Raw genomic sequence first — 16498 nt, forward strand, 5'->3', positions numbered from 1 at the left:
CACACAGTGAGAGAGTCGAGTTTAGAATTCAGGTCCTGATGATTCCTGGTGCAATCCTGATTCACTAAGTCCTCTCACTTCAACCTGTTCTTTGTTCAATATAGGCATAAATAATTGAGAGGAATGATTTGGTAGATGAGACTATATCAGATGGTATATTAATTTTTGTTATTAAGGTGCCATTTAATTCTCTGGCACTAATGACTGGTCCCCAAAGGGCCATTTATCCCCAGAATCACAGATTTTTAGAGTTGGAAAGAACCTCAGAAGCCACTTAATCATAACCACACCTGAAAAGGAATCCCTGTTATAATGCAGCTGTAGTCCTAATTCATGTTAGCTTTTTTTGAGATGTCTTATCATACTACTAATTCATATCAAGCTTGCAGTCCACTAAAACCCCCAGATCCTTTTCAGAACTGCTGCTGAACTTGGTCTCCTCATCCCGTACTTTGAAGTTGATTTTCTTAAGTGTAAAACATTACATTTGCCCCTATTAAATTTCATCTTATGAAATGTTCTGGCATGTAACAATTTTTGGGGGTTTATCCAGTGTGTTAGCTATCCTTCACAAATAAAAACAGTTTATTTTTTGCTTCTTGATCAGATTGGGCCCAATTCATATGTCAGTTTATTTTCTTTTTAAAGACTGGAAAATTTAGGACTATGGGGTCATGTGGGAGCAGGTATTTTGAATTATAACAATTGTTTTTGTTTTTGTTAGACAGTGGGGCTAAGTGACTTGCCCAGGGTCACACAGCTAGTAAGTGTTGGGTGTCTGAGGCTGGATTTGAACTCAGGTCCTCCTGACTCCAGGGCCGGTGCTCTATCCACCGCACTACCTAGCTGCCCCTGAATTATAACAGTTGTAGGCATGATAACTACAACATGATGGTTCTTTATGACCCACTTTGTCCCATGTGAGACCTCATTATTAAATGTATGTGCTTTTCAGTATTGAAGAAAATTGGACAAATATTAATGTGAACCGTATTATTTGTTGTTCATAAACTTACTAAATTTTTAAAAAAGCAGCTGTTCTATGTCAATGAATATTTTAAAACATCTTTAAATGTCTTTCTGCATCCCTCTCCACTCCAAGCAAAATTACTTGAAACAACTATTGCCTGGTTGATGACTACGATCTTCCCTCGAACATCTAACGTGCATGCAATGTTGGAACTGGAAGGACTTTAGTGATTATGTAGTCCAATGCCCTGATTTTTACAGATGAGAAGAGCTGGCATGACTAAGCCAAGGTCAGGTAACAGGTGGAGTTCCGACAAGAAGCCAAGTTCTTAGGCTTCGGAGTCCGAAGGCCTTGGTTAAAAATCCAGCTCCCCTGACTCACTAGCTGTGTGACATTGGCCCAGGTCTCTGAGCCTCATTTTACTCATTCATGAAATGAGTATTACAATAGTACCTATGTCCAAATGTTTTTGTAAGGAAAGTGGGCCAGGAACTCAGGATTTTTCTGGCTCCAAGCCCGCTACTACCCCTCAAACTCATTTTAGTATACTACTATTAACTAATGCTTTAGAAATAGTATAATAATGGAAGGTTCAGTCTTTTAGAGGGAAGGAGCAGAGAGAGAGAGAGGAGAAGGTCTTTATGATATGAAGATAAAAAGCATCAATACAAAAATATTTTACAAATAGACTTAAGTGGTAATCCCATTTCTAGCACTAGAGAGGACTATGTTAGTTAAGAGGTAAAAGAAGGCTTAATTTCATTATAAAAAGCCAAAAATCAATCAGAAAGAAATATAATTGTATCCTACAAAGCATGTGTTTGTGGATAAATGGACAGTGATATCCAACAAATTTCCTATCTAAGTGTTGATCGTCTGTCATGACTATGAGAACTTGTAGCAGTGTTTCTAAAACTGGTTATGTTTTTCCATGGCTAGGTCGAATAGATCTGAAGAGGAGTTCTGGGTCTAGTTTGGAAAAAAAAAAAGCCATCCTTGTAATTTAATTCATTCAAATCATGGAAAGGTTCCTCAATATCTGAAACAAAAAAATTTATAGAGAATAAAATATAGAAGAAAGAGTTCAAGGCCTTCCTTTAATTTATTTAGCATGCCAGTAAATAGCTGAATGGATAGGTTTCATATTCACAGGTAAATGAATGAATTTGTGAACTGAAAGGATCTTACCTTTTAGGAAATGATGATGATTTTAAGCAATAGGGATACACCAAGGCTTAAAGGTCTTTGCATCATCTATTGGGATCTAAGAAAAAGAACACGAAGCATCATTTGTTAATACTGTAGTGATATTACATGAACAATAATTCACTGTGAAAAGAATGTCTATATATCTTTAAGTTTAAAAAAAAATTTACATGGGACAGCCCTAGTCCTTGGGAGAAGGGGCAGATCCCACATTAGATCCCACATAATTGATTAGGCACAGTGCTTCCTACATATTCAAAGACTTATAAGGACAATGGCCTCAGGCATTTAACCTCAGCAAGTTGAATAGGTCTATAGGATCAACCCTCTACACTGTGTTGTTGTTTAGTACTGTCCAACTCTTTGTGAGCCTTTTTGGGGTTTCTTGGCAAAGATATTGGAATAGTTTGCCATTTCCTTCTCTAGTTCATGAGGAAACTGAGGCAAACAAGGGTGATTTGTGCAGGATCATTCAGCTAGTAAGTGTCTGAGGCCAGATTTGAACTCAAGAAGATGAGTCTTCTGACTCCAGGCGCCTATTCTATCCACTGTGCCACCTAGCTACCTCTCTCTACACTAGTGGTGTCAAACTCAAATGGAAAGTGGGGAGTGGGGGGGGGGCTGGGGAGGAAGAGGTGGTGGCATTAAACCTTACATAAGGATTCCTGCTTGTGCGTATTGACATATAAAACCACATATTAACATTAGCTATGTTCTGTTGTATTTCTGTTTTTTAAAAAATATTTCTCAATTGCATTTTAATCTGATTCAGCTGCACTAGAGAGTGTTACATCATTTTACACTTCTGCTCTCCACATTCTAATCTCTCAAATGGACTCTCACTGCCTCATGGCAATCCTTTTATTCATCCCCATTTGACTACATCATACTCCCTTTCACTTTTGTGGTGAGACGAGATGTAGATGGGGAAAGGGGAAAAGCATTTATTAAGCACCTTACTATGTGCCAAGCACTGTGCTAAGCTTTTTACAAATATTATTCCATTCCATTCCATGTGTCTCCTTGGGAAGAGGAGGAAAGCCATTCCAATCTCCTGCCTTTGAAGTAAGGGGAGAAGACAGAAGATGCCACTCTGTCCCACCAATCTCCCACCTTTGTGGTGAGGGGAAAGGGTGCTATTTCATCATACTACATCTCCTGTGTGGTCTCCAGTTTCAGAAAGAGGAGAAATACTTTTCCATCAAGAAGAACAAGACTCCTTTCTTCCGGGGAAGTGGAGAAAGGCCATTCCATCAAGTCTTCAGACTGGTTTTTGGCTTCGGGGGAAGGAGACTCGAGTTCCAAGTACTTGTCCCCTAGCCTGAATTGCCTAAAGCCCTGATGAGACTCTTTGTTGTTGTTCAGTTATATCTTCAGTGACCCCATTTTGGGTTTTCTTGGCGAAGATACTGGAGTGGTTTGCCATGGGCTTCTTCAGCTCATTTTACAATGAGGAAACTGAGGCAAATAGGGTTAAGTGACTTGCCCAGGGTCACAGAGCTAGTATCTGAGACTAGATTTGAACTCAGGAAGATGAGTCTTCCTGACTTAAGGCCTAGTGCTCTATTCACTGTGCCACCTAGCCACCCTGAGAGGACTCTGCCCTGAGGTTGAACTCCTGACAATGAAAATCTATCCGAACTTAATGATTATCAAACTCCCCTCTAGTCATACTGTCCTCATCCAGTGATTCTGAAGCCCATTCCTGAGCCCCTCTGCCTGATCCTTTATTCCCATTCCTCTCAACACCAGCCCCACCACTCCCCTCATCCCACTCTAAAGCTGCCGACCTCTTTGTTTGGAATGTCTGCTCCGTAGACAACAGATTTGCTTTCATCTTAAATCTTTTCCTTTCCCACTTCTCCCATGTCCTGGCTCTCACTGAGACCTGGTCTTCTCCTCATCACACATCCTCCCCGGCTGCCTTTTCTAGCAATGGCTGTACTATCACTCATTCCCCTGGTGAAGGTGGGGGAGTTGGAAATGAATACTCCTTGCTCTCCCATGGCCACTTCCAAGTTCTCCTTTGACCACTATCACTTGGTTAAGTTTCCTCCTTTGAGATTCACTCAATACATATCTCTCACCTAATCAAAATTTTGGTAGCTATTGTTTATTGTCCTCCAGGACACACCCCCTCTTTCCTCAGTGAGTTCAGTGCTAGGATTGCTGTCTTTCTCTTCTTCCCAACTCCTGTCCTCCTACTAGGGGACTTCAACATATCTATTAATGCTCCCTCAAGCCCCCTGACCTCATAGGTTTTCAACTTAATGATTTCCAATCCTTTGATCCCTCCGTTCTCTTCGAGGTCATCATCTTTGTACCAGCCATACTCTCCTCCATTCCCCATATTGACCGCATGGTGAACCAGTTCAACTCAACACTGTCCTCTTCTCTTGAGTCCAGTGCCCTCTCATCCTATTGTCAATTTTACCCTGGCAAGCGTTAATGTTAAATCACTCCCAACATCTGCCGCCTTCACTCCTACACACATACTGATAAACGTAGGTACAGAAAATAATGAAACGGTGCTAACTGAGTCTACTACAAATTTAAGTCATATTACTTCAACTGGACTTTCACTGCTGCTAGGCAATCCTGGTATATCTCCCTAATTAACTCACTATCCCATTCACCACTGGCTGTTTCAAAGAGACATGGAAAGACTTGTACAAATGGATACAGGAAGTGAGTAGAGCCAGAAGAATAATTTATACTATTAACATCAATATTATAAAAATGAACCATTTCAAAGACATATAAACTGACGAAGAATGGAATGAGTAGGACAAAGAGAACAATTTATACAATATTTATACAATAGCAACAGTACTGTAAAAGTAAATGACTTTGGGGCAGCTAGGTGACGCAGTGGAGAGAGTACTGGCCCTGGAGTCAGGAGGATCTGAGTTCAAATCCGGCCTCAGACACTTGACACTTACTAGCTGTGTGACCCTAGGCAAGTCACTTAACTCCATTGCCTAGCAAAAAAACCAAAACAAAACAAAAAACAAATGACTTTGCAAGCGCTGAAAACGCTAATCAATAAATGATCATTCAAGCTTCCAGAGGACCTATGATGAAGCCTCTTATCCAACCCCTGACAGAGAGGCAATGGATTCAAGGTACGGAATGAAAAATGTTGTTTCAACACGGACAATGAGGAAATTTGTTTTGCTTGACTATGCCTATTTGTTAAAAGGTGTAAGGGGTGGGAGAGAGAGAAAATAGATTTGTTAATTAATAAAACAGAATTCAATTTTTAAAAAGACAGCTCAAATCCTATCTTCTAAAGGAGATCTTTCCTTATCCAATCCCCAGCCCACTTGCCCAATACTTCTATGATTACTCTCTATGTACTATGCATGTACATATAAGAACAAGGATCCTTCATAAATTTAACATATAAACTAGTTGTATAAGACCCATTTCCGGGGAAAAGAGTTATGAAGCGCTTAAGTTGAATCTGAACTTCTGTGGTAGAGTTTACATGTTACCCATGTAATATAAAAAAAAAAAAAATTCGTCATTTTTGGGGTGGTAAATTGGGGTTAGTATTTCTTCATTTGTTTTGATTAGAGCCCTCAAGAGCCATAATGTAATTTTTCATCCCCTCAGAATGTGAAGACTTAGAGAAAATAGTCCTGAGACTTAATAAGCCAAACACCCATATTTAATTATATATTCTAATTATGTTTTGAAATCCAGAGAGTGTCTAAACATGTCCCAATATATTATCCTTCATCTTCTCTAAGCGCCCACAATGACTCATGTAATCTGAGGACCGCAGGGTCAGTGCATATCACATGGTCCACATGACGTTCTGGCTTGGCGTGTTTCTTCACTGCCCATAGTCTGCTGTGGTCAGATTTTACCAGACTGTGGGAAGAAAAACGCGTGGCCCAGGACAATGTGTAAGACAGGAACTAATATATTTTAGGGCTGACAAAAGATTCCTCACAGCCAAGAAATGTTCAAAACTGGGCTGCTGATACCGCTGAATGAGTTCCGATTGTATGGTTATGGCCTTTGGTTTTGAAGCAGGCAAACAAGACTGGAGTGTCATGGCAAACCAGGCCATGTGCCATATGTATTCAGTTTGGTTGATGGACCTGAAATGGGGTTTACTCGAGTTTTTTGGTCACTTTTGCAGGACCTTTCCTTCAGATAGCAACAAGAAATACAAAAGGGATGGTCACCGTTCATTCTGCTACCATTCTCCAACTTTTTTTGATCCACAAATATAGAATCAAGGAGAGAAAACATGGGTTTTGGCATTGAGCTGCCCTGAAGCTGTGAATGGCCACAGTGAGAGCAATGATTGCATATATCCAGTGCCTGGAACATAATAAGTAGTTAATAAATGTTTGTTAATCAATATACTCTGATAAGTTATTTTTTAAAAATTTTTACTCTAATAACTTACTAAGAGTAAATCAGGAAGTTATGTTCTTGCATACAAGACCAGATCAGGGAGGACTGGAGGGAGCCAGAGGAGAGATAGTATGAAGACCTGATCAGGGTGAATCTAACAGCTTCCATCTGTGAGAGGGAAAGGGACTTTATTAAGTGCCTACTAGGTGCCAGGCACTGTGTTAAGTTCGTTACAACTATTACGTCAATAAACAAGAGATAGAGAGCAGAGTGAGATATAAAATGGATAATTTTGATTAAATTAAAAAAGGTTTTGTACAGATACAACAAATGTAGTCAAGATCAGAAGGAAAGCAAAAAAATTGAGAAAAATTTTATAGACAGTTTCTCAAATAAAGGTCTCATATCTCAAATATATAAAGAACTTTGTAAAATCTATGAGAATATGAGTTATTCCCCAATTAATAAATGGTTGAAGGATGTGAACAGGCAGTTTTCCAAGGAAGAAATTGAAACAATTTATAGTCATATGAAAAACTGCTCTAAATCATTATTGATTAGAGAAATTCAAACAACCTTGAGGTATCATTTTACACCTATCAGATTGGCTAAAATGATTTAAGGGGAAAGCAACAAATGTTGGAGGGGATGTGGGACAATGGGAACGCCAGTTCACTATTGGTAGAACTATGAACTTATCTAACCATTTTGGAGAGGAATCTGAAATCATGCCCAAAGAGTTACTAAACTGCTTATATCCTTTGACCCAGCAATACCACTGCTAGGTCTATTACCAAAGATGATCAGGGAAAAAGAAAGAGAATCTGTATGTTCAAAAATATTTATAGCAGCTCTCTTTGTGATGGCAAAGAACTGGAAATTTCAGGGATGCCCATCAGTTGGGGAATGGCTAAACAAGTTATGGTGTATGATCATGATGAAATACTACTGTGCTATAAGAAATGATGAGCTTATTGATTTTAGAAAAACATGGATAGACTTGCACAAAATAATGAAGAGTGAAATGAGCAGAACCAAGAGAATATTGTATACAGTAGTAGCAACATTGTTTTAAGAACAACTTTGAGTGACTAAGTCATTTTGATGAATACCCAAATTAACTACAAAGGACATATAAAGGAAAGTACTGTCAATATTAAGGGAAATAACTGATAAGGAGAAGTATGTATAGAATAATTTTGTACATATACACACATACGTATATTTTTGTCTAATGGAGGATATTTCTAGGCTGGGGTGGGAGGGAAGAAAAAATTTACATGATAACTTTATTATATTTTAAAAGGAATAGCAAATAGTACATAATAGATTTGCAATTTCATGAACAATTATCTTTTTTCTATTCTACTATGTTATGGAAATGCTTGTTTTATTTCATAAATTAAAAATAAATTAAATTAAAAAAACCCAAATATGTCATCTGATCCTCACAACAATCTTGAGAAGTGCTATTATTATCTCCATTTTACAGTTGAGGAAACTGAGGCAGGCAGAAGTTAAGTAACTTTCCCAGGGTCACAAACCTAAGAAGTTTTTAGGGTCGTATTTGGACTCAGGTCTCCCTGACTTCTAGCCCGGTACTCTATTATGCCATCTAATGTCTGCTTGCTCCCTTTACCTCTCACCAGTGGGAGCTGTTAGTTTCACCCTGATTTACCTTGTCTGGTGAGAGCAAGTGGAATTCTAGTCCATAACTTTTTTTCTCTTCTGGTTTCCTCAAAGAGCTTTGTTGTAAAAGGTCCTGCTAATTTAAACTCTGAATAATTTTTTTCCCTTCCATTCTCTTCAGCTTGGCTGAGAAGAGTGGAAATCAACCTACTATTGGAAGCATTGTTTTTATTCTCTTTTGTGTTTCTTATATGTGATCCGGTTGTGTTAATAAGTCATGGCCATTAACAATGAATACTTCTATGACTTTAGAATGCTGTGATTGAGGAAGGTGAAGCTGACCCATGAGAGGAAAATGGGGATCAAGCTAGAGGTGGTCAGAATTGCTACTAAGAGAATCTCTTTAGCATCATACCTGGCACCAGTGACCACATACCTTCTTATGTTTATAAATTATGCACAGGTCTTTTAATAGAGTTCTACTTTTGTGGAGAAAGCAATTTAATGGAAAAGAATATTAACTTTGCTCAGTTATTTACATCAATGGGAAACAGTATAGTGCAGGAGGAAAATGCTGGATTTGGAGTCAGGGCAACTAGGTTTGAATCCTGATCTTTTACTTACTATCCATGTCACCTTGTACAAAACCTTTATCCTCTCTGGACCTGTTTCCTAATCTATTAAGTAAGACTAAATGACTTCTGAAGTCCTTTCCAGTTTACATTCTATAATCTTTGATGCTGTAAAGCCTAGTAGTTTGTACTGTGAAGATATTACCTAGGTACAACTTCCAACAGGTACATGAATTGGAGGCCTAGAGGGAAAGGAATATGCAATCATGGCTCCTGCCTTGCAGATGCCACTGACCCAGCTCCTGTGGCAACTGCCAGATATTCCACTACTTGGCATACTTTCTTCAGTTGGTTTGGGCTCAGAGGAACTTACAGGATGGCCAAAACCTCACTAAAACCTTAATGCACACTACAGTTAAGTGGATTTTTAAACCTGTAGAAAATAAGAAGCTGGTAGACTCTCTTTGTTGATATGTTTATTTTGGGTTTATACTCCTACCTACCAGCAAAAGGATTTGAGGAAACATGTAAGTAAACAGCACTTGTTAAGAGTAAAACCAGAACAAAGACCCACCAAGAGGAACAGAGGAATGGATCTTGCCAGGAATCATCTGAGATGAGCTAATTACTATAGCTGGTCATTGAAGTTAGGTCTAAGTTTCCTGGCAGCTAAGGCATAAAGGGAAACAATTAGATTCCATGACTCTTTTGTCTAACAAAACAAACAAATTTGTCTGTGAAGACTTTTTTTTGGTCAGCATTAAATCAGCTTTGACATTTCCTAGAGGTATGACACTGAACCAATTACTTAATTCTCTGAAGTTCAGTTTCTTCTGTAAAATGATAATTTTCTTTGCCCGTCTGTCTCTAAGGATTATTGGGAAAAAAGTACTTGTAAATCTGAAAGCACTGTATAAGTGTGATATTATTATTTATTACATGCATCCTTATATAAAGAATGTTGATTAATAGTGGACAGTGTTAATGAATCACAGACTGTTCCAGTTGGAAGGGACCTCAGAGCTCATCTCATTTCACTCTTACTGGAATAAAGACTGTGCTTATAGGATCTCCTCGAAGTAAGTGATCATTCAGACTTTATGAAAAGACTTTTAATATAAGAGAACCCACAACCTCCTGATGCAGCCCATTCCACTTTTGAACAGCTCTAATAATTAGACAGTTTTTCCTTACGTTGAGCCAGAATTACGTCTCTGTTACTTCCACTCATTGTTTCTAATTCTACCCTCAGGGGCCAAGCAAAATAAATTTGCACCAAATTTAATCCCTTCTTCCAAGTGGCAGCCCTTCAGATACTAAAACACAGCTATGATGTACCCTCTAAGTCTATTCTTCTTCAGGCTAAACATCCCAGTTTTCTTTAATGGATTCTCCAGTGGTCCATCTCATGCTCTTTACTTAGTCTGGACATGATCTGCTCATCAGTGGCCTCCCTCAAAGGTGATATCCAGAACTGAACACAATACTGAAGATGCGGTCTGGTTAGAACAATATATGCCAGAACTATCACCTTCCTATATCTTGGACACAGGGCCTCTCTTTGTGTAGTTTAAGATTGCCTGAACTTTTTTTTTTGTCAACCAAATCACACTATTGATTCATATTGAGCATGTAATCCACAGAGATAAACAATGTATTGAATAGTATTGCCTCCCCTATCTTGTACTGGTGAGGCTGATTTTTCTGAACCCAAGTGAATGACTTTACATTTTATTATGAGATATCTGCTTAGTGTGGAAGCTCCTTATTCCAAAGCAGATTAGAAAAGTCTGAATTTAGAGTTGCTTGGGCCACTGAGGTGTTACGTGATTTACCCATGGTCACACAGCTAGCAGGTGTCAGAGGCCATTTGAACCCAAGTCTTCCTGACCCTTAAGGCCTATACTCTACTACTCTATGCTGCCTATGTATCCATATTAATGTCATCTTATTAGAGGTAGCCCAGTATTCTAGCCTACAGTTTTTTTTTGGATCCTGATTCTGCCACTCAGTGTATTTAGCTATCTCTCAGTCATCTGAAAATTTGATAAATAAGCCATTTATGTTTTTATCTAAGTCATAGATAAAAATGTTGAACAACCCAGAGCCAAGTCAGATCCCTGGAGGCACTATACTGGATAGGTTCCATTGTTGAACCAGTAATGTCTACTAATTGGGTCAAGTCATTCAACCAGTTGGAAATCCACTTATTTTGTCTGACCCACATCTTTGTCTTTTTCACAAGAACAGGATGAGAGACTTCATTAAATGGTTTGCTAAAATCTAGGCAAACTCTATAATATTTCCCTAATTCACTAGTCTGCCCTATCCATAAAGGAAATTAGGTTAGCCTGGCACAACCATATTCTTGATGAAATGTCCTAGTTCTTTGTGATCACTACTTTCTTTTCTAGATATTCACTAACCACTCCTTTAGTAATATATTGGATCTTCTTAGTAGTTGAATCAATCTTCAAAGCCTATAATTTACAGACTTTTTTCTCTTTCCTTTTTTTTTGGAAAACAGGGAAAACATCTGCCGTTTTCTCATCCTGCATTACCTTTCTCACAATCTATGATTGTTCAAAGTTCTCTAGTAGTGGCTGATCACATCTGCCAGTATTTTTTTAAGTACATAAGGATGTAAATCACCTGGGTTTGGTGACTTGAATTCATCAAGGGCAGCTACATGTTCTCTTCCTATTTCCTTACTTATCTTGAGTCTCAACTTCCTTATAAACTAATTTTTTTCATTTCTTTTCCTTCTTTGTGGCAGAGAAAGCAGTAGAAGTAGAGGTTTGTACAAGTATTGTCCTTTCCCCATATTGAGTTTTCACCATCTCATCCATTCTGATCAATGAGTGCTTCTATACTTCTTTTGGTATTCTTCTATTTTTGATATAGCTAAACAACAACAACAACAAAAACCAGACCCTTTCAAGTAATCTATTCAAGTCTTCAATTACAGTGTTGTAAAAGTTACAGAGCATATTTCATGTATCAATCCCTTATAAAGATGAGTGTATAACATGAAAACGTGATTCAGTATTGCATCATATGAAATGACAAATATGAGGAATTCACAGAAGATGGTAACATTTGTGAAAACTGATGTAGGATGATGAAAGCAGAACCAGGAAAACAGCCTGCACAATCCTGGTAACTGTTGTCTACAAACTCCCAGGTCACTCCCCTTCCTTCCTCATTGAATTTTCTACATGGCTCACAGTCTTTCTCCCCTCTCCAATTCTTACCCCCATACTACTGGACTGTAGTATACATAGTGACTCTCCCTCAAACACCATAATCAGTCAGTTTCTCAACCTACTCAATTCTTATGGCTTATACCTCCACCCTGCCTTAGCCACCACACACAAAGATGATCAAATCCTTGACCACCTCCTTTTCAAGAATTCCCAAATCCCCTTATTTGATCATAATTTATTGGCTTTTCACCTCTTCCTCTGCCTTCCCTTATCAAACCCTACTCTTTGTCCACTGTGACCTCCAATTCCTTGATGCTCAATTTTCTCCCAGGACACCTCCCCTGCACTAATTACTCTCTCCTCTTTTTCCCCATCTTGACCCCTTGGTGAGCCAATTCAATCCTATACTGTCCTTCTCTTAAATCTCTAACCCCTTTATTTCACCAATTGTGTCCTGCTAAGTCGTGACCTTGGATCACTCCCACCATTTGCTGCCTTTGCTCCCACACATGTGCTACTGAACAAAAGTGGAGAAAATCATGTAACCATTCTCACTGGGCTCACTACAAATTTATGTTACACAGTCTCACTGCTAATAGGCAATCCTACTATACCTCCCTTATCAACTCACTGTCATATTCTCCACAGTGGCTCTTCCAAACCTTTTCATCCCTCTTCAAATCTCCCCTCTTCCCCTCACTTTCCCCTCACAGCTAAGAGGTTTGCCACATATTTTATAGGAAATTTGAGGCCATTTGTCATGAGCTCCCCCTTCTCTCCTTCTTCCACTCTCTTCTCTTTCACCTCCGCCTCACATGAAGTGGCTTTACTCCTTACCAACGCTAACCCCTCTTCCTGCTCACAAGCACTCTCATTTCATCCTTTCTCCTTCAACAAATTTGTCCTTCTATCATCCCTGTACTTTTACTTATTTTCAATCTCTCCCCATCTACTGGCTCCTTCCCTACTGTCTATAAACATGCCCATGTCTCCCCCATCCTGAAAAAAACCCTCACTTCATCCACGTTTCCCTGCTATCATCCTATCTTCTCTTCTGCCCTTTGTGGCCAAACTCTTTAAAGAGAGTTTCAACAATAGGTGCCTTCACTTTTCTCTCTTCTCTGTCTCTTCTTAACCCTTTATAATCTGGCTTCTGAATTTATCATTCCACTGAAACTGCTCTGTCCAAAGTTACCAGTGATCTCTTAGTTGACAAATCCAATGGCCTTTTCTCAGTCCTCATTCTCCTTAACCTCTCTGTAGCCTTTGACACTCTCTGATTGCTCCTTGTCTGTCCCCTTTTCTGGATCTTCATCCAGCTCATGCCCTCTTTTTTTACTCTATACTACTTCATTTGGTGATGTCCTCAGCTCCCATGGATTTAATTATCATCTCTGTGCTGATGATTCTTAAATCTACCTATCTGTCCCAACTTCCCTGCTGACCTCTAATCTGGCATCTCCAACTGCCTTTTAGATGCCTTGAACTGGATGACCAGTAGATATATTAAACTCAACAAGTCCAATATGGAACTGATTATCTTTTCCCCTAAATCCTCCTTGTCCTATACTCTCCCTATTACTATTGAGGGCAACAAAATCTTCCCAATTCCTCAGGCTCGTAACATAGGTGTCATCTTTGATTCTTCACTATCTCTCCCCCTCTTCCCTCCTCCATATCCAATATGTTGTAAAGACCTATTGATTTCACCGTTTCAACATCTCTGAGGCATCTCTCTTATGCTCCTTTCTGTCTTCTGAAATTGCCACTACTCTGGTACAGACCTTCATCTCCTCACACCTGGACTATTGCAATAGCCTATTGGTGAGTCTGACTGCCTCAAGTCTCTCCCTATTCTAATCCATCCTCCATTCAGCCACCAAAGGGGTTTTCCTAAATTGCAGTTTGACAATGTCACTTCCCTACTCTATAAACTCCAGTGGCTCCCTATAGCCTCCAGGATCAAGTATAAAATGCTCTGTTTGGCATTCAAAGCCCTTCAAAACCTAGCCCCTCCTATCTTTCCAGTCTTCTTACACCTTACTCCTCAACACATTTTCTTTGATCTGGTGATACTGTCCTCTTGGCTGTTATACTTAATAAGATATTCCATCTCTCAGCTCTGGGCATTTTCTCTGGCTGTCCCCTGTGCTTGGAATGCTCTCTCTCTTCATCTCCTCTTACTAGCTTCCTTGGCTTCCTTTAAGTCCCAACTAAAATCCTACCTTTCACAGGAAGCCTTTCCCAACTACAGTTACCCCTTCCACATCTCAACTTTCCCCATCGAGGTTTCAATACATCATAGGTTGGCATAAGAAATTAAATGGGAATTTTTTTGGGAATTTTGTGAAATCTGCTGCAAATGATACTGCAAGGCCAGCAGATGACACAGAAGAAGAAATGCATGAAATATATGTATAGCATTGTATAATATCAACCCACATTTATAATGAGGTACTAGAAACATCCTGTAAAAGCAAATGAAAAAAATTCAGACTTCTCTGGTACGAACGAAAGGCCAAAAATTTTATGCAGATTTTCCAGATTGCGGGGGTGCTGTGCCCTTACCTCATATGATGTGGAGAGGATAACTGTCCTCTTAATTCTAATGCCTTCCTTCTGTTGATCATTTTCAGTGTATCTTGCCTATAGCTTATTTGTACATATCTGTTTGCTTGTTGTCTCCCCCTTTAGATTGTGAGCTCCTTGAAGGCAAGGGCTGTCTATCTTTTACCTCTTTTTGTATTCCCAGTGCTTAGCACAGTACCTGGCATACAGTAGGTGCTTAATAAATGTTTATTGATTGACTGACATAATGAATGCAATCATTTAAATGAAAACACTAAAAGGAAGATGAATTCAGATGAAATGTAATGATCAATTTTGGTTACAAAGAACAGATGATTAAACACTCATTTCAGTGCGGTTGGAGAAAATATGAGTGCTGAATTCTGTTTATGCTGTCAGGAGCAGTTGTTTGTTGGTTGGTTTTACTTAATTTTTTTTTGGTATAAGGGAGTTATCATTGTTGGGGAGGGAGTATATCAAGAAGTGACTTTGGTCCAATAAATACATAAATAAAAAGGATCAATAAAACAGTTAAAAAAATTAGTTCAGTCAAGACATTTCTTTAGGATTCTAGGCCTAGGACTCTAGGTAATATCATCTAGGTCCTTTGGTATTTGATGATCAAACTTAATGGAAGGATAGAGTCTGGACATTCTTGAATAATAGGTAACTAATGTATATCTTCAACTCTCCTAAACTCCAGATGTCTTGAGTGAGCCTTTGGCTGGTACTAACTCACATTCGACTCATGATTGGATTATCTAACAAACCACAGTGCAGATTATCTATATTGTTTGTAAAAGTGAAAACCACAGACTTTAAATGCCAGATGTGAAGGAGGCAAAGCAATCATTCAACTGTGAAAGTTTAAGAGCCAGATTTTTTTCTCACCCACACAGATGGCCAACTGATTTTATCATGGAGGTGGGCAACAGGGTTATAGGAACCCGTTTTTTTTTTCTTAAAAAAAGAACTTTGAATCTTCTTAAGCTTTTGTGTATACTAGGTAAAGATTCTGTAGTTCTATGCCATTTATTACAGAGGAGAGTTGGCTAAAGCATGAAAGAATTTTAGGGAAGTTTCTACCATCAAACCCTCTCATCCATGAAAGAACCTGTAGAATATACGATTCTATGTGGCCTTAGGAAAATGACTTCACCTCTCTAGTTCTCAAACAGATGACTTTCCTTATCCATCAAATTGAAAGGTTTTCCCCTGAATCACAAAATATTCATAGCTGCACTTTTTGTGGTAGCAAAGAACTAGAAATAAAATGGATGCTCATTGCGTGTGGAGTGGTTGAACAAACTGTGGTAGATTAATGTAATGGAATACTAAGGTGCAGGAAAAAATGATGATTATGAGAAATTGAGAAAAACATGAAAAGACTTGCATAAATGAATGCAGAGTGCACTAAGCAAGATGGGAATATTATACACAATGGCCATAACAATGCAAATGAAACGAATACTCAGAGGAAGCTGGACCTTGATTAATTTCATGCCTAATTTTGGCCCCCAGGAACAGATAGGTGGCGGGGTGGAGAATGTTGCATGTACTGTCAGAAACGGTTTCTAGAGACCGTGGTTAGTTAGTTGGTTTTGTTTAACTGTTTTTCTTTGTTAAAAGGAAGAGTTCAATGCAGGGGTAGAGGTGGGGATAGATTATGTCTGGGAATGATTGTAATATAAAAATAAACACTATCAAAAAAACCCTCTTCTTTTTAAAGGAAGTGTTTGGCTGGACTATTTCTTTTTTGAATTAATTTTTTTTGAGTTATCAACAATCACTTCCATAAGCTTTTGAGTTTTAAATTTTTCTCCCCCTCTCTCCCCACCTCCCTCCCCAAGATGGCGTGCAATCTGATATAGGCTACACATTTACATTCCTGTTAAACGTATTTTCACAGTAGTGATGTTGTAAGTAAGAATTAGAACTAGTAGGAGGAACCACCAGAAAGAGGAAACAAAACG

At 38.8% G+C, this 16498-nt stretch overlaps 1 protein-coding gene across 4 annotated transcripts in view; it reads right to left on the reverse strand.

Annotated features, from left to right (window-relative positions):
- Positions 1 to 782: 782 nt before the first annotated feature.
- The window catches only part of AOX1 (aldehyde oxidase 1), a 123908-nt gene continuing 108192 nt past the window's right edge, over positions 783 to 16498 (reverse strand). For 3 of the 4 annotated variants that reach the window (XM_027873821.1, XM_027873822.1, XM_027873819.1), the window contains 2 exons: positions 2159 to 2234; positions 1952 to 2009 (listed from right to left, as the gene is read on the reverse strand). In XM_027873821.1, the coding sequence (XP_027729622.1) occupies positions 2181 to 2234 (54 nt within the window). In that variant the 3' untranslated portion in view covers positions 1952 to 2009; positions 2159 to 2180. The other variant, XM_027873820.1, reaches the window with a different exon arrangement.

This window comes from Vombatus ursinus, unplaced genomic scaffold (genome assembly GCF_900497805.2).
Source record: "Vombatus ursinus unplaced genomic scaffold, bare-nosed wombat genome assembly UNPS02014802.1, whole genome shotgun sequence".
Classification (NCBI taxonomy): Eukaryota; Metazoa; Chordata; class Mammalia; order Diprotodontia; family Vombatidae; genus Vombatus; species Vombatus ursinus.